At 46.3% G+C, this 18,232-nt stretch overlaps 1 protein-coding gene across 3 annotated transcripts in view; it reads left to right on the top strand.

Annotated features, from left to right (window-relative positions):
• The first annotated feature begins 1,385 nt into the window (after nt 1-1,385).
• Nucleotides 1,386-18,232, top strand: part of OSBPL7 (oxysterol binding protein like 7) — a 32,513-nt gene continuing 15,666 nt past the window's right edge. Inside the window, exons 1-11 of one of the 3 annotated variants that reach the window (XM_033169437.1) lie at nt 1,386-1,651; nt 9,973-10,189; nt 10,529-10,651; nt 11,091-11,144; nt 11,293-11,406; nt 12,858-12,989; nt 14,060-14,186; nt 15,039-15,142; nt 15,869-15,961; nt 16,514-16,643; nt 17,163-17,311. In XM_033169437.1, the coding sequence (XP_033025328.1) occupies nt 10,091-10,189; nt 10,529-10,651; nt 11,091-11,144; nt 11,293-11,406; nt 12,858-12,989; nt 14,060-14,186; nt 15,039-15,142; nt 15,869-15,961; nt 16,514-16,643; nt 17,163-17,311 (1,125 nt within the window). In that variant the 5' untranslated portion in view covers nt 1,386-1,651; nt 9,973-10,090. Of the gene's footprint in view, nt 1,652-1,823; nt 1,866-1,939; nt 2,031-9,972; nt 10,190-10,528; nt 10,652-11,090; nt 11,145-11,292; nt 11,407-12,857; nt 12,990-14,059; nt 14,187-15,038; nt 15,143-15,868; nt 15,962-16,513; nt 16,644-17,162; nt 17,312-18,232 lie in introns of those variants that run through there. The other 2 variants (XM_033169435.1, XM_033169436.1) reach the window with 2 other exon arrangements.

The following is an 18,232-nucleotide window of genomic DNA, read 5'->3' as shown; positions in this document are numbered from 1 at the left end:
AGGAAGCTGCATTATAGGAAGTCGGAGCATTGGTTCATCTAGTCCAGGATTCCTCAAACTTGGCCCTCCAGATGTTTTGAGGCTACAATCCCCATCATCCCTGATGACTGGTCCTGCTAGCTGGGGATCATGGGAGTTGTAGGCCAAAAACATCTGGAGGGCTGAGGTTGAGGAACCCTGATATATGTGATGGTTTCAATGGTGATGGATGTGGTTATTGTTTAGAGACGCTTCGTAGGAAGTGACTCATAGATGGAATAAAATAAACAAATGACTACTAGCCTCTTCTTTCTCTTTAACAGCTTGTTTTTGTTGTAACCGACAGTCCTTTTGTGGTACTTTAAAGGCGGACAGATACATTGCATGGCACAAGCTATTGTGACCCAACCTGTTTTGTCGCACACAAACACGACTAAATAAATAAAAAAAAAAAACTGTGAGTAAATGCAAGAGGCATAAGCCTTTTATATATTTCAGGGACATTTGGTCTCGCTGTTAATCCCTTGCACCCGAGAGATGTATATCCCTGTGAACTGAAGATCATCATTCCATGCACCTGATGACCGGGCCTCACAAAAGCATACATTACAACAAATCCATTCTTTAAGGTGCCGTTTGGCGCTTCTCTGTACTTGCACTGTTTGCTCCAGATAGGATCTGATCCCCCAAGCCTCTTTCAGAAGCATCGGTAATTATTTAAGTAGGGATTTTCGGATTATATATATGGCCAGGGTTGAAAATGAAAGCAGTTTGCAGAGTATTTAACAGGAATAATTGCACACATGCAATCCAGGAGAAACTTAGGACTTCTGGCGGGGGGGGGGGGAGAATTTTTCCATAAATACAAATATAGAGATTTTAAAAACCACTCAGGGGGGCACCCTACACTTGGCAGCTCCGTAGGTACTGAGCATGCTTAGTGAAAGAAGAACATTTAAGGAAGGGGGTGGAACAATCAACGGAGTATCGTGGAAAAAGGATCATTGGTTCTGACCAGTAAGCTGTTCCACAGTGGAAAGGACTCCCTCGGGAGGTTGTGGACTCTCCTTCATTGGAAGTTTTAAAACATGAGTTTGGATGGCCATCTGTCATGGATGCTTTGGTTGAGATGCCTGCACTGCAGAGGGTTGGACTGGATGTCCCCCAGGGTCCCTTCCAATTCTACCATTCTGATTCTGTGGTTGGGCCATGTGCACAAGAGCACTCCCATTAGGACCTGAGGATAGGCTACTGCAACATTTTGTTGCAGCGGACAGAACTTACTGCCGTCACATCCCTCACTCTCCGCTTGGCGCGGCTCCGCCCTGATGCTGCTGCAAACAGACCTCCATTCCCAGTCGGGCAGATTTCCAAAGGAGAACTTCTCCCGTCGAGGGGCAACCCTGCACGGAGACAGAAGACCAGCCGGCTTCCACCCGGTCCTCCAAGAGGCAGGGCGGCAGAGGCGAGCCAAGCGCAGCAAAGCTGCAAAAGGTGGATTAACTAAAGAGCACCACCAGCGAGAGGGCTGGCTGCTAGCGATTTAGCTTGGCAGCTGCTTCCTGATTCCGGTTTGCAGCAGCAGCAGCAGCAACAAACAGCCGTTGCTGCAGGAATTGGAAAACGGAGAGTCCAGAGAGACGGGAGGCGAAAGCAAGCAAGCATCGTGCAGGTAGGCGGGTGATCAATAAAACCATCACTCTCTCCCCACCCTCTGCATCCCACTCTTGCCGTGGGGAGGGGAAGGGGGCACCTCCTTTGCACCGTGTGTAGTTGGGAGGGCAGGTGCCTCATCCTAGGAAGGAGGGCGGGTTGTTTGGGACTTTGCCCTGTGGACTGGACAGATGGGGAGTGGAAGTAGAGCCAGCCTGCTCTTTCTATTTTTGGTAAGGCAAATGTTGCAGCCTGGCGAAGCGGGGCGAGGGATTTCCTGGGGCTGAGTGGGGCTGGAGGGTAACGCGGGGTGGAAGAGTCAGGGAAAGCGCGACGCCCAGGAATTTTGTTCCCCCATCTTCAGAGGGGAGGACTGTGGACCTACGGCCGAGAAAGAGGTCAGGAAATTCCCTAGTGGGGAGGGAAATAGGAGTGTTTTTTTTTTGTTCTGTTTTCATGGACAGAAAAAAAAGCCTGATGGGAATGTGGTCCAGGGAACGCATTGGGAAGGGGAGGGGGCTGCTGTTTTTGGTTCTTGTTTTTATTATGCATTTTGCGTGGTTTTATCTTGTATTTTTTTATGCTGTGAACTGCCCTGAGAGCTGCGGAGGAAGGGCTGTCTACAGATTTAATAAATAATATTAGTAATAGGTCTGGGAACTGTGGGATTTGGAAGGGATGTGATGGTTGCCCGGAAGGGGGGGGGAAGTAAAGGCATTTGGGGAAGTGGGGTTTAAGGGACGGGTGACAGATTGGCCCACAGGGAAAGTTTGTCCCCATTTCAAAGACATGTGGGGAGGAAAAAGGGGGATTTTGGTTTCTAGGAGGGATTATATGGATTTTGACATCTATTATGCCTCGATAAAGAATCCAAAGGCTGGGGAATGTTGGTCTCTGGCTGAGAGAGTCATGGGCATGATTTTTCTCCATGGCAAAGGTATAGGAATGCTTGAAGATTTGACTTGGGGAAGGGCCCCTGGGGGAACTGAGAGACTGTCAGGGGGAAGTTGGGAGGGTCAGGTGAACTGTGCTCCACAGCATCAATAGATAGTGGATTATTCCACAGCACAGAGAAAAATGTGAAGGGGAAGTGGGAGGGAAGAATTAATTGGAAAACTAACAGCTTGGTACAAAAGCAAGGGGGGGGGGCGCAAAAGAAAAAGAAAAAGCCTAGAAATGCAGTCCTGGAAATAAACGTACCCAGAGGTTACTGAAGGGCTGGTTTGCATGTGTGTGTGTGTGCACTGTATGTTGATTACTGTACACATTGATGTTCTCACTTGATGATTGCAACATCCAGCAATGGCTTGGGTCCACATTCATGCCATAGGTCTAGTGCAGGGGTCAGCAAACTTTTTCAGCAGGGGGCCGGTACACTGTCCTTCAGACCTTGTGGGGGGCCAGACTATATTTTTTGGGGGGGGGAAATGAACGAATTCCTATGCCCCACAAATAATCCAGAGATGCATTTTAAATAAAAGGACACATTCTACTCATGTAAAAACACGCTGATTCCCAGACCGTCCATGGGCCGGATTTAGAAGGCAATCCGGCCCCTGGGCCTTAGTTTGCCTACACATGGTCTAGTGCACTATGACACCACTTTAGGCAGCCATGGCCTTCCCACAAAGAATTATGGGAGCTGTAGTCCATTAAGGGTGCTGAGACTCACAGAGCTACAATTCTCAGAGTGGCTTAACAATCAAATCGCTTTCCCCAGGAAACTCTGAGAATTGTAGCTATGGGAGAATAGGGGTCTCCTGGCAACTTTCAGCACCCATAATTTTTTTGGGGAAAGCCATGGCTGTTTAAAGTAGCATCATAGTGCATCTGGTGTGCCTGCGCCACAGCATGGGCCTTCGCACGCCAAATTTTTGTATTGCCTCCGACACAACTGTTTGTGCTGGAGTAGCTCATTCAACATCAGCAATGAATTACAGAGCAATCAAACGTTGTGCGAGGCTGCTTTCAAGGACCCAAAAAAAAGCATTGCATTTGGGTGGTCGTTGGATAACCTGAAATTTCTGTCTGTGGGGTAAGATCTGTGGTGATGCATTCACACATCCACACACCAATCATCTCTTGATGTTGCTGTCATCAGGTGATGCACATGCACATGTGTAAACCAGCTTTTATTTCCTTGCTGCACTAGTTACAGTAGAGTGTTCAAATATTCCAAGATGCCTCTCCAACCTTTGGAAGGAAATTCCTCCTTCTATTGCTGGAGTTTACAGTTTGATAATTCTTCCAAACAGATGCGACTTACAACAAAATGTCACTGTGTAGTCCCCCCCCCCAGCTCTCCAGCCAACAATTCCTTCTAAACAAGACATTCCACTATATCTGCTCCCCTCCCTATTCTGCCCCCCCTCTTCTTTCTGCACATGTGTGTACACACACACAAACCATCCCTTCTGAATGAACTCTAAGCTTGGTAAACCCAGTTCCTTCAGCCTTTCTTCATACACTTTGCCATTTAGGCCCCTTCTCTTCTTCGTAGCTCTTTCTCTTTTCTTGACTCCTTTCCAACGTTGCCAATGTCACTCCTGAGCAGTGGTACTCAGAACTGAATGTGCTATTATTCCAAATGGAGCCTTGCCAGTTACCAAGTACAGCGATTCTATTAACTTCCCAAGAATTTAGAACTATGCTTTTGTTGCTACAGCCTAAAACGTCATTGGGCATTTTTTTACGGTGTACCATCAGAATCGGGGGCGGGTAACCACCAGACCTCCGGTTCCCGTTTACAGCTCCAATGTGGTGTTTTTAGGGTCAGCCTTTGTGTCTAGAGAAGGAAACTAAGGTGATGAACAGCTGAGGCCTTGAAAACAAAAAGTAACCCTGCTGTGTTTCCTCCATCTCCACTTCTGGCACTAATTGACAGCATAATCTTACTCAGAAATAAGTTCTATTGAATTCAGTGAGGCTTACTCACAGGTAAATGGGGTTAGACTATACCATTAAAGCACATTCAAAGCGTATTTCCCGCCCCTCAAGGAATTCTGGGCACTGTAGTTTGTAGGTTTGCTGGGACTTGTAACCCTGTGAGGGGTAAACTACAATGCCCAGAATTATTTGAGGAAAATAACATGCTTTAAAGGTGTAGTGTGTTTACACAGCCTTACTTTGGAACCTCGGGAAACCACTTATTTAGTTACGGGAAAAGTTCATGTTTGTTTTAGTTAAGTCATGTGCAAATCAGCATTTAAGAAATGTAAAATATTACCCGTGGAATTTTAATTGTAGCTGTTGTTGCAGCTGCTGCAAATGCCCTCAGTATAAGAGGTGCTGTCATCCCATTATCCTTTATTAATATCCTGGCTTTTTCAGTTCCTCCCTTGGTTTCACTTTGGTGTCACCTGCTTGCTAAAAGCTCTGTCATGTTGTCTAACTGGGCCATTTAAGTGCAGCTCGTGAGTGACACAGGTGCCCTTTCTCTGAAGAACCAGACCTATTGCTGGGAGTTAGATCTGTCAGTGGCTGTTGGCTGTACCTATTTATAATACTTTTATGCCTCCTTTCTGGAACCCACCAAGGCAATGTCCAGAAAATCAGAAGATGAGAACAACATAGTAAGAAACATGAGAATACAATACTATTTAAAGATGTGCAACGCAACCCTAACCATGGCTGCTCTACATCTATGTCCAATGGGGCTTACTCCCAGGAAAGTAGGGTTAGGATTACAGCCTTGAAAGGCCAAATTCATCACCCTAGAGCCTAAACAAACAAAATAAACGAAAGCCCCAGAGTCAGGAAGCAGGGTTCGTTGGATTATATGAGCAAACAGGGCATAGCTACCTTACCCTAACCCTACATCACAGGGAGGTTGTGGGGATAATATGTAGGGCGGTAATCCACCTTGAGCTTTCGGGAAGAAACAAATAAATAAATGGTCTTTGCGCGGGCCTTATAAGACCTTCCTTACGTTCTCTGTGTCAGCGGCATGTCACCCTGCTATATCCAGTTGCAACTCCACACACCTTTTTTTATATGCCTGCCTGTAACAAGAAGCTGTTGTTTATTAAGCCGAAACCTATTTTTAACACCCAAGGCAGGTGATGCGATGTGAGTGGTTGGAACTGACAGATGGCAGGCCGCTTGGAAGCCTTTAAAAAGCAGCTGTCCCCTGAATAGGGCTTCCCCAATGCAGGTCCTTGGCACTCTACATAGCTTTCTGGTTGTTATTTGTGCAGGTTCCAAAAACCTGAGTCCTGTCATATATATTTGTTGCACTCTTTCTGGCTGCTCCGTCATAGCTATGCTGTAGTAAAAGGGGCCGGGGGTCCTTTTTCCCCTCAGCGTCAGCTAGTGGCCCAACTGTGTCTCTTATCTTAACAGGGATAGCCTAACTTCTGTCGTCTATGTTCTGGTAACCTCTAGGTTAGATTACGGCAATGTTTTATACGTGGGTCTGCCTCTGAAGACTCTTTGGAAACTTTGGCTGGTGCAGAATTCAGCAGCCAAGTTTCTCACCCCCGGGGCCAGACAGTTTGATCATATAACACCAATCCTGGCCTGACTGCATGGGCTGCCAATTCATTTCTGCTGGTTTTGACCTATAAAAACCTTAAATAGCTCAGGATCGCAATGCCTCAAGGAGCGCCTCAGACTCTGTAATTATCATCTGAGGCCCTTCTTCATTCCCCCCATGCGAGATGTCCAGTGGGTGGCAACACAAGACTGGACCTTTTCTTTGGTGGCTCCCTGATTCTGGAATGCTCTTCCCGGGGAGACTTTCCTGGCACCATCGTTATATATCTTTAGGTGCCAGGCAAAAACTTGCCTTTCTAACCAGGCCTTTTGGCCTTCACTGTCTGTGGCCTTTCAGAAGTAGGTGGGATATTTTTAATGTATTTTCCTTTGCTGCTTGGTTTTCATGTATCTATGTGGGTTTTTCTGATTTTTGTTTGATTGGTTGTCATTCGCTTTGGGCTGCCTTGAACAAGATAAAGCGATTAACAAATATAATAAACAATAATAATAATTCAGAGGACTGTCAGGTATAAGAAGAGAGAATCTTAAGAATACAGAGCCGGGGTCCGTTCCATTAGGGATGAGAAACCCCAGGCTCTGTGCGTTTGTGTTTGTGTAATGTGGCCCTTCAGGCCTCTTCACCTGGCCCTTGGGATTCTGCCCAGGCCATGCCCCCTTTCCCCAGCCACGCCCCTCCCCACCCTTCCATTATCCTTTTGCCTGGCTGGAATAAATAATAATAATAATAATAATAATAATAATAATAATAATAATAATAATAATAATTTATTATTTATACCCCGCCCATCTGGCTGGGTTTCCCCAGCCACACTGGGCAGCTTCCAACAAAATATTAAAATACAACAGTCTGTTAAACATTAAAAGCTTCCTTAAACAGGGCTGCCTTCAGATGTCTTCTAAAAGTCTGGTAGTTGTTTCTCTCTTTGACATCTGGTGGGAGGGCGTTCCACAGGGCGGTGCCACTACCGAGAAGGCCCTCTGCCTGGTTCCCTGTAACTTGGCTTCTGCCAGAAGGCCCTTGGCGCTGGAACTCAGCATCCGGGCAGAACGATGGGGGGTGGAGACACTCCTTCAGGTATACTGGACCGAAGCCGTTTAGGGCTTTAAAGGTCAGCACCAACACTTTGAATTGTGCTCGTAAACGTGCTGGGAGGGAATGTGTTCATGAATTGTGAAGGTGCCTCTGGCTTGTTTGAATGGAGGTGCATTATAGCAACCTCTGACTTTTGCATGCCTGGAATGTAGCCAGTCCCCAGAAAGGTAGAAATTAAATCCCTTGTTCCATTTACATTTGCTCTCCTGTCCTCACCCAACCACAGACACGTGGCCTTTTGGAGATTGCCCATGAGGTGTGTGGCTCTCAGACCAAAGAACGTTTTCCATCCCTGGGTTAGAACTTGAACAGCACACAGAACACCTTGTCAGCTTTCTCCACTACAGTGGGACAGATTTATTTCTATACCTGTGCCTGTGCATGCATATTAGCATATGCAAATGTTATGTAAATCAGGGGCCCCCCTTTAGTCCTCTTCAGGTAGTGTTGTGAGGAGCCGCTCTCTTTCATACCGAGGAAACCTCAGATTTTTTGCTATGTGAGAGACTCATTTCTCCATGCAAACACAATTACGCAAATCAGTGCAGCATGTTTGCAAACGGGCTTCGTTTTGCATTGACTCTGCTCAGCGTGTTCAGCTCCAGATTGTTGCTGAGAGTGGGGCGTTTTTTTGGTTTTTTTCAGCAGCTGCTAAATTTGGAGGTTTGGGGCGAGGCACAGTATATAGGCTATAGTGACAGAAGGAGAAGGAAAAATGGGTGAGTGGCAGCTGTGTTTATGTGGCTGCAGACTGGGGGGACGGGGCACAGCAGAGGAATATGACCGGCTACAAGGGAGGATAACTTTTGGCGGGGAGTTGGAAGGGGAGGGAACTTCTTCCCTAACACCTCGTTTTATTTGGTTATTTATTTGGTTATTAAATTTCTATCCTGGCCTTCCTCCCCAAGGAGCCCAGTCTGGCAAACAATAAAACAGCAAAATGCAATGAATGTATGCGGGTCAGGATTGGTTTAACTAGGTGGGATGTGGAGGGGAGATTAATAATAATAATAATATCCCGCTCATCTGGCTGGGTTTCCCCAGCCACTCTGGGCAGCTCTCAACACAATATTAAAAACATGATAAAACATCCAACATTAAAAGCTTCCCTAAACAGGACTGCCTTCAGAAGTCTTCTAAAAGTCAGGTAGTTGTTTACGAAACCCATTTATTGAGTCAAGTTCACAGCAGTGGTTATGTTTTGAACTGTGAGTTTCCTGGTCCACAGCTCAGTCTCTTAAGCCATTATGCTAGCTCTCATGTATGGCACTTTCCCCTTGCAGCTCATCTCAGTCCAGCGAACACAATCGGTGTATTAAAAACTGTTTTTTGTAGGCATGGATTTGCTGCTCAAGAGTGTATCCAGCTACCCAGATATACACATTTAGGCTCCCCTTAGAGATCCCCATTGGCTGGCCCAGGTCACATCCACACCACATATGGCTTACCGCATACCGCAAATACTGTACTGTATATTCTGGCGTATAAGACTACTTTTTAATCCAGGAAAATCTTCTCAAAAGTCGGGGGTCGTCTTATACGCCGGGTGGAGAATCTGTGGTCGAGTATATCTCAAACTCTATATTTTAACTGGAAAAGTTGGGGGTCGTCTTATACGCCCAGTTGTCTTATACGCCAGAATATACGGTAATCCAGGGAGCTTTAGTTTTTTAAGGGTGCTCCCAGAATTCTTTGAGGGAAGCCTGTGCCTTAAGTATGCTCTAAACCAAGGAAGGTCCAACATCTCAGAACAAGTGGGCCGCAAGAGTACTTTGACACAGAACCCGGTCTGAGCGAGTGACGTAAGGCAGCCATCTTGCACACATTTCTTTTTCTTGCAAGTATTTCCCATTGAATTTGGTGGGGCTTGCATCTAGTTAGACTTGCCTAGGAGCAGGCTGTAAAGGGAGAACCTGTTTGCCAAGGGAGGAGAGATGGAAAATAGGTGTAGGTGAGCATTTTATCCAAAGCAGCAGCTGCAGCCACTAGAAGAGTCTTGTGGAACAAGCAGGTGAGATTGATAAAAGGGTTAGCTGCAGAGATGACGTTCTGGAAGCCAGGCTCATCATGGAAAGGAGGTGTCATCCAGGCAATGGGAGGACTGTGGAAATCAGTCACAGCAATGGATTATAACCTCTCTCCTTTAAAATATATTTCTCCCCTCCATCCTTCTCCTTTCCTGGGTGTGTCTTGGTCTAAAGGGTTTGTTTGCTAAATCCTGCAACTAGGGGAGGAGGAAGAGTGAATTTCTGCTTAATTATTGTTTGCTGATGTTTTGAGAGTTCATTTTATTGCGTCCTATTCCAAGAGATTATTGAATATTACTTTATTTGATAGAAGTCATTTCGTTTTAAAGCTATGCTTTATTGTGGCTTTTTGTATTATAAGGTTCTTTGTTGTGCATTTTGTTGCAGCAAACCACCTTGTGTATAGTAATAGAGAAAGGCAGTATACAAATTAAAAGTGAAATGAAATGAAGGGGAGAAAGTTCACATTTTGCAACCAATCAAACATAGAAATACAGAAATGAAAGAAAATCCAAACTCACGTTTTGTTTCCCAAAATGAAAGAACGACCAGTTGTTTGGAAATGTAATCGTTCGTTGTCTTCCTTTCATCCTAAAATGATGGTTGTTTTGTTGGTCTTGCTTTTTTAAAGCTTTCCTCTGTGGAAAGCCCCGATTCTCTCTGCTTCTCCTTGTGCTGAACTGTAATAAGGGTGTTGAGTCTTGTTCTTTGGTCTCTTCCCAGCTGCCCTTCTGAATGTGATGCTCAGTAAAGGAGGGCAAGGTTCTGACCGACAGCGGCATCTCTGACCCTTCCTTGGCATCCAGAGGGGGCATTGGCCAAGGAGACGGACTGCACAGGAATGGGTAGCCATGAGAAGGACCCATCTTCTCCCAAGAGGGCTCCGCCCCCCTCTCGCTCCAACAGCACTGTGTCTTCCAAGCACAGCATTGCACGGCAGGTGAGATGTCTCCCCTCTGATCAAGAGAGGGTAGCCTGTGGCCCTCCAGGTGGTGTTGGGTCTCCCAACACCCATTGTCCCTATCCATTGGTCATACTGGCTGGGCTGCCAGCCACTCCTGGAGGAACCGCATAAACAGTCTACACGCATTCCAGAGGTTGGTGGGAGGGGCTTTCAGGTCAGAGGGTGTGGCCTAAAGGTTAACCAATGGGTGTGTCCTTTAATCAAGCCTTTGGACTGCAGTGCAAAACTTCAACCAGTTTTCCCTCTGGGAGAACACCCCTACCCTTCTTTCTAACATTATTTTTTAAAAAAATAAAAATAAAAATAAAATTCTAGGGTTCTGAAAGCTGGGAGGTGGTGGATGAGCTGCGGATGCAGAGCGGGGCCATTCAGGAGCCAGAGAGGCAGGAGGGCTACCTGTTGAAGAAGCGAAAATGGCCCCTGAAGGGCTGGCACAAGGTGAGAGATTTGAGGGCCCCGTGTGTGTGTGTGTTGGGAATTGCTGGTCGTGGGTGCGGTTGGTACTCCTGTTCTAGTGTGTTTTCAGACTTCCTGTGGTTCTAAACTGTGATCCCTTCCAGGCCTTTGGAATGTAGGTTCAATCAACCCAGGACCAGAGTGGATCCCTCGCAGCTTCCAGTGCTGTAGGGAAACCATTGTGTCCAACTAACTCATCCCACATTCACAATAAATCACGCAAACCCCGTAAGATTCATTCCTGTGTAGGCCACTTCTTCTGCTCAATTTCCTGTTACTACCATGGTTCTCCGGACTGGGGCAAAGGGTATACAGTATATGTGAAAAGGGTGGATATTTTTGTTGTGCCTTGGATATTTTTTGACCACACGGTTATTTGTGACTTCTTCCTTTTCTTTCTCCCCTTCTCTCTTCCTCAAAGCGCTATTTTGTTTTGGAAGATGGGATTTTGAAATACGCCACCACACGCCAAGATGTGAGTACAGGGTAGGGAGCCTGGGGTGCCTGGGTTTCAGTTAACAGCAGAAGTGGCCAAAGGGGGACGTCAGAGATCAATGAGATTCGTAGGGCAGAGCACAAAGGGAGGGTCAGTATTCATTTCACCATTTCACCCTCCCTCCCAGGTCTTGAAGGGGAAGCTTCACGGCTCTGTTGACGTCCGCCTGTCTGTCATGTCGGTCAACAAGAAGGCGCAGCGCGTAGATCTGGACACAGAAGAGAACATATATCATCTCAAGGTAAGGCGTGCAAAAGAGGAACCTCATGCAGGTTGCGGGGTTGTGGTTGTGGTAGCAGGGCAGGATGGGACAGAAAAGCATAAGCAACTGAAATGGGGAAAAGGCGAAAGATGTATACAATCTGAAGAGAAACCAGATGGAAAACTGGAGAAGGAAGACTGGGTGAGTGAATGGGAAAGGTCAAATGCCAACCCATCATTTAGCCTTGAGGAGGTTGTTGGGCCTCGATTTCCCCAATCCAGGAAATGGGAGCATTAGCCTGAGGATGGGAAAGCTGAAAATCCTGATCTGGCAAATGACACCTGAAAGGAAGTTTCAGTTTGCTTGCCTCCTTTTCTGGATGAACAAAGGTTTACTGGGAAACAAGATAACAGTACGCAGCACACTAATGTGTACAGTGGTACCTTGGAAGTTGAATGGAATCTGTTCCAGAACGACTTCCAAAACATTTGGAAACCAAGGTGCAGCTTCTGATTGGCTTCAGGAAGCTCGTGCAGCCAATTGGAAGCCACATAATCCGCATAGGATGTTCAGATTCCAAAGAACGTTCGGAAACCAGAACACTTACTTCTGGGTTTGCGGCATTCAGGAGCCAAAACGTTTGACTTGGAAGGCGTTTGGGATCCAAATACGACTATACCTGGGAATTGTTTGATAGGCACCTTGGAGCAGCCAGGGTTGGAAAGCTCTGCATTTATGTAACTGCCTATGTAGTTTTCTGGGTCAGGGTATGGTGTAAAAAAGAGTTGGCTTGTCCTGTTTGTTTGGCTCGCACTGTTGATCTGGGTTCAAATCCAAGCTAATGCATGAACACCAGGGCCCATATCCAGGAGGATTCTGTGGGCATGTAGAGTGTGGGGAAAGGTTTGTCCCCAGCTATGGCAAACCAAGCTAGGTGGACATCCTTTGCATTCACTGCATTTAGCTTTCAGCTGCTTTCCTGGCAGTTCCTAAAACATGCAGGAAGCTGAACATGGTATATATATATCAGTGGTGTCATCAGATTGGTTTGCTACAAACTTGGAGTCCTCACTTGTGGACTTTAACGATGCTTTGACTGTGAAATTGTGGATTCTGTGGTCTGGGTGGGACAATGCCGACAAGGTCTTTTATCCATGTTTGCCTTTAAAAAGAAAAAGGGGGAATGCTTTAATTATTACACTACATAATTCTTTGTTATATTGAAAAAATGTTATGTATTTAAAAGCCTAATAAAAAGATCTGAAAAGAAAGCATAGCATCTTTAATGTGCAGGAGAACTACCATCTTGCTCTCTCTTCTCAATAATGAAAACAGAGAATCCAATGGCTGTAAAATAAATTAATCTCCACGGTTTAGGTTGAGGATCAGCTCTTGGGTTCAGATTTCAGACATCAGTGTAAATCTCTACTTGGACAGGTATCTTAATTCCCCCGCCCAGCTTTGTGCTCCTAACGGTTCATTCCTTCCAGATTAAATCCCAGGAACTCTTCAATAACTGGGTGGCCAAGCTCTGCTCACACCGCCAAGTGCAGAAGTTGGATGCCTCCCAAAGGCAGTACCTGACAAGTAGCCATGGTGGAAGAGCCTCGCATCCTACACAGGTGAGTTGGTGGGAGGGGTGGGGGTGGGGGGAAGAACTTTTTTGTGTTGCGCAAGATGGATGGGCAGGGACATGCACATGGAATGATAGTGGGGTGAATGGACAGAGGACTCCAGTGTCCCTCCTTAGTTCTTTCCCCCTAGTCATATGCAGGAAGAAGAGACTTGGGGCCTGGACTCCAGATGCCTTCTTTATTGCACATTCATGACGGTTTGTGCACACGATGGTATCAGCGGGGTTACATGTAGATCCTGCTTTCAATGCTGTTTGTACCTGCAACAGTTTTGGGGCAGACACACCACTTCATTTCCAATCGGTGTACGTCTCGTAACTTCCTGCTGAAATCCTGTCGTTTTTCATATGAAAGGAATGTTACAGGAGTCCTTTTTTGTGCTACTTTTGTTGTGCTACAGTTCAAGGGGTGCCCACTGGAGGGCAATAATGCTGTATCATTCTGGAAGGATGCACTATTTTTGCATCAGTGGCATGTTGCTGAATAGACCTGCAAAAAAACCAAAACCTAAACCAGTCTGGAGGAGCCCTTACATAGCTCTGGCAGGAAAGAGTTGCTTTAAAGGCCAAACTTAAGCTTTGGTGGTTCCCGTGGAAATGTTAAGTACATCCAGCAAATACATTTGTAACGTTCAGCTGCGCCGGCTGCATGTATAACTGAATTTGTACATCTCCAGATGTTGTTGTACATCTCCAGCTTCCAATCCTAGCTAGCCATACTGGTTGAGGCTTATGGGAGTTGAGAGTCCAATAAAAGGTTATAGGTTCCCTACGCCTAGGATGACTAGTATACTAAAGAGCTGCGAGTTCTCCAACACCAGTTTACGTGGCTTTGTAAAAGAGTTTAAAGTACTGGCACTTAGCTGGTTTCACCTAGTGGATTTATAGAGAAAAGGGGTGTTGAAATCCTAAAATGACTTTTCCTCTGCTGTTCAGAGAGCTTCCTGGTGAACAAGAGGCTAAAAGCTCACAGCTGTGACCTGCAAAATAGACACGCCTCCCACAATCCTTTGCTCTTAGCTTCTGTTCTGCCCACATCTTCTTGCCTCCTTCCTTCAGGCCTGCAGCTCACGGCACCGCATTCTGATGTCTGAGAGTGCCCCTGCCTTGTCTTCCCTGGCTGGCCCTCGAGACAAGCTGAATTCTTGGCTGAGCGACAGCAAAGGCCTGGACAGGTGCTCAGCAGGTGAGATGGGATCTTCTTACCGCTTGCCTAGAACAAATGCCCTTTCGCCTTCCACCATTCCCAGCTCCCTCTCCTCCGCTCTTCCAAGCCAGAACTCTTTCTGAAGCACTGTCACTTCTTGACGTCTGCATTTGCTGCTGCCGGTGAACCCTTTCCTATTCCATTGATCTCTTTCTCTCTCTCTCCTTCTAGCACCTTTCCAGTAAGAAGGCTTTTCCCTGGGGAGGGTCAGCAGATCAGAAGTGGGCTAAGTAGTTGGAGCGGGGGCGGGAATTAGTGGCTGTTATAAGCCAGCCTTTAGAACAGGCATAGGCAAACTCCAGCCCTCCAGATGTTTGGGACTACAGTTCCCATCATCCCTAGCTAACAGGACCAGTGGTCAGGGATGCATAGCTGTCAACTTTCCCCCTTTTTAAAGGGAAATTCCCTTATTCCGAATAGGATTCCTCGCAAGGAAAGGGAAAAGTTGACAGCTATGGGGATGATGGGAATTGTAGTCCCAAACATCTGGAGGGCCGGAGTTTGCCCATGCCTGCTTTAGAATGAAGGGGAATGAAGGGGCTGCCTGTGGGTCAGAGAGGCTGTGCATGCTATAGTTCTTTGTGGGAATTTAGCTTCCAAACTATGCTTGAAGTGCAAGCTGTCCACCCCATGCCCCGCTGCCATGATATAGTACACGCTCTCTTCCAAATGCTCACCGACCAAAGAACCGATGTACACGTCAGACAGGAAGTTCCGCCTCCTCACTTCCTAGTCTGTTTCTGCCATGTTAAATTTGCAGACATCGCCCATGCAAGCTCTTTCCGAGTGCAAAATTTCACACGCATGACGTTTGGTTTCTTTTTCCCTCAGAACTCTCTGAATGTCAGGGGAAACTACAAGAGCTCAACCGGATGCTGCAGAGTTTGGAGACCCTGCACCGCATTCCATCTGCTCCCCTCATCTCCAATAGTCAGGTATGTAGAGCGGCGATGGCAACAGTTCATCCTCACCCGAGGCCCTTCTTCGTGTGCCTCCTTCACGAGAGGTCCGGGGGGTGGCAGCATGAGAACGGGCCTTTTCTGCAGTGGCTCCCCACTTGTGGAATGCTCTCCCCAGGGAGGCTCGCCTGGCGCCTTCCTTACATATCTTTAGGCGCCAGGCAAAAACATTCCACTTCTCCCAGGCCTTCGGCTATTTAAACAATCTATGGCCTTTTAAACTGTGTGCGTTTTTTTAATTGCTTCTGTTTGTTACCATATTGTGCATTTTTGTGTTTTTATATTGTAAGCCGTACTGTGGAATAATAGAATTCTAGATTCTGTTATTTGTGTTGTTGTTTTTGTTTTGATTATATATTTTGTGGTTTTATATCTTGATTTTGTTCTGTGAACTGCCCTGAGTCCTCCAGGTATAGGGCAGAATAATAATAATAATAATAATAATAATAATAATAATAATAATAATAGAATCCCAAAGATTGTCTAGCCCAACCCCCTGCAATGCAGTTGCCACTGGCTCTGGAGTTGCTTCCTTGCCATTTTTGTAATGTACCAACCATGGGCTTACAACGGATTTGCATGCTTATGTACCCACATAAACATCTGCCAAATCGAGGAATTCCCACTTTGAGTTCTCTGACTCTGAATAAACTTTCGATGGTAGCTGTGGCAGAAGACTTTTTCTTGATTTTTTTTTAACAGACCTCAGCAGGCACGGAGAGACCCAGGAAAGGGAAGAGATCCACCCGCATCTGGTGCACTCAGAGTTTTGCAAAAGACGACACGATAGGCAGGGTGAGCTGGCTTGGGACTGGGGGTGTCTGCTCTGATACGGCAGTGATGGCCAAACTTGGCCCTCCAGCTGTTTTGGGACTACAATTCCCATCATCCCTGACCACTGGTCATGTTAGCTAGGGATGATGGGAGTTGTAGTCCCCAAACAGCGGGAGGGCCAAATTTGGCCATCACTGTGATATGGGGTGTGTGTGTCAAGCTTAGAAAGTGGAGGGTGGCATTTTGCATTGTCTTGCTGTTATTGAGAGAGCAATGCTTTTCTGGGACAGAGGAGAAAGGCCTTTGGAGCAGTACTTTTTTTCTTAAAAAAAATATGTTTAGGGGTACTCTCATTTTGACTCAAGAAAATCACCATTTTATAGTTCAAATCGGGGAAAATAAATACAGTAGATGGACAAAAGTACAAAGATTTACAAAATGTTTAGGGTTATGCGTAACCCTGCATTCCCCCAGAAAAAAAGCACTGCTTTTAAGTAATATGGAAGGGGAGAGGGTATGATTGGGGAAATGCTCTACTGGGTGTCTAAACCAGAAGTGTTTTGTCACCTGCAGGTGGGGCGTCTGCATGGCTCTGTGCCCAACCTTTCGAGATACTTGGAATCCTGTCAGAACCAAGCCATCTTTAGCCTCCCTCCGGAATACAGCCAGCTGCAGAGAAGTTTCTGGATTTTAGCTCAGAAAGGTCAGCCTGTGGCAGGTGTTGGCTATTGTTGTTCGCAGCGCTCAGGAATGACAGTCCTACTTTACCTGTATTGGTTATTTTTGTTGTGGGTGGAGAGGGATGTGCTGATTTCGAAGGTCGACAGAGAGCAGGAGCATAAGAGAGATTGGAAGGAAAGATTGTTTTATGGGCTTGTTCCTTTTTTGGGGGGGGAGTTAATTCCCCCCATTTCCACAGCCTATTCTTTGCCGTGATAAATGACAGTGCTGAGACTGGAGCAACCCAGATTCTGTACAGAGGAAAGCTGGATTTTGTGTCCTGCATAAAATCGCAGAAATTCGCTCCACTTCTTGAGTTTTCATTGGGTGTTACGTACATTTGTTTTCAAACTGGTCAAGGTGGCCTTAAGGGCTAGAAACTTGAGCTTCTTCCTTTAAAAACAAAAGTTGGTAATTCCAAGGATTCCGGAGTCCTTGCCGAATGCCCAGTTCCTTACGAATGATGGAGTCTGTTTTGGCATATACTTTCCTCCTTCACCAGTTCATGGCTCCCTCAGCAGCGTGCTGGCCGTGCTGACAACGGAGCGAGACCGTCTCCAAGAACTGCAGCGGACGCTTGATCTGCAACGCTCCACTATGTCTTCCGCGCAGGGTGGTCGTGGGGGTGGCATCGGCATGGCAGCAGCTGGGGTAAGGCTCCTCCACTGTACTCTGGCAGGCTTGCCAATTGCTGGTTTTAAAACTTTGCTGGTACAGTGGTACCTTGGTCCTCAAACTTAATCCATCCCAGAAGTCTGTTCCAAAACCAAAGCATTCCAAAATCAAGGCGCTCTTTCCCATAGAAACAGATTAATCCGTTCCAGACTTTTAAAAACAACCCCTAAAACAGCAATTTAACATGAATTTTACTATCTAACAAGACCATTGATCCATAAAAGGAAAACAATAAATAATGTACTGAAGTCACACGATCAATCAGTCAATCAATCAATCAGTAGCTGAACTGGATTCCACACAGTCACACACAAAAGAGCCACAAAAACGCAAAATAAATAGCAAAAACAGACAGACCTTAGCGTAACACTCAGATCGGCTCAAATCCGGAAAAAGTTCGCAATTAATTCCAGGTTTGCAGTTCACTTAATTCCAGGTTTGCAGTGTTTGGGTTCCAAGTTGTTTGAGTACCAAGGCGTTTGAGAACCAAGGTACCACTGTATAGAATTATTACTCTCTTTAAAAAACCCAGCAACAGCCAAGAAGGGACCATATGCAGAATGCTGTAGCATTGGCACAGTGTAGCTTAATCGGTGTATATATGTGACTGAGTGGCTGATTCAAGTCACATGAACTTGGGTGGGCAGGTAATTTCAGGCAGGTAAAGGCAGTCTGGAGGGAAAGGAGGGGGGAAGCTGAAGCTGACCAAGTAACAGAAGGGGGGGGGGGACTCACTGCAAGCAATCTTCCCCTTCTCTAGTAGCCAGTTGTGTGGGGACAGTGCCAGATTTACGTATAAGCTAAACAAGCTATCGGGACTATCAGGATGCAGGTGGCGCTGTGGTCTAAACCACAGAGTCTAGGGCTTGCCGATCAAAAGGTCGGTGGTTTGAATCC

The sequence above is a fragment of the Lacerta agilis genome, chromosome 14 (assembly GCF_009819535.1).
Source record: "Lacerta agilis isolate rLacAgi1 chromosome 14, rLacAgi1.pri, whole genome shotgun sequence".
NCBI lineage: Eukaryota > Metazoa > Chordata > Lepidosauria > Squamata > Lacertidae > Lacerta > Lacerta agilis.
Note: the sequence above shows the minus strand (reverse complement) of the source record. Positions and strands in the feature narration are given on the sequence as shown.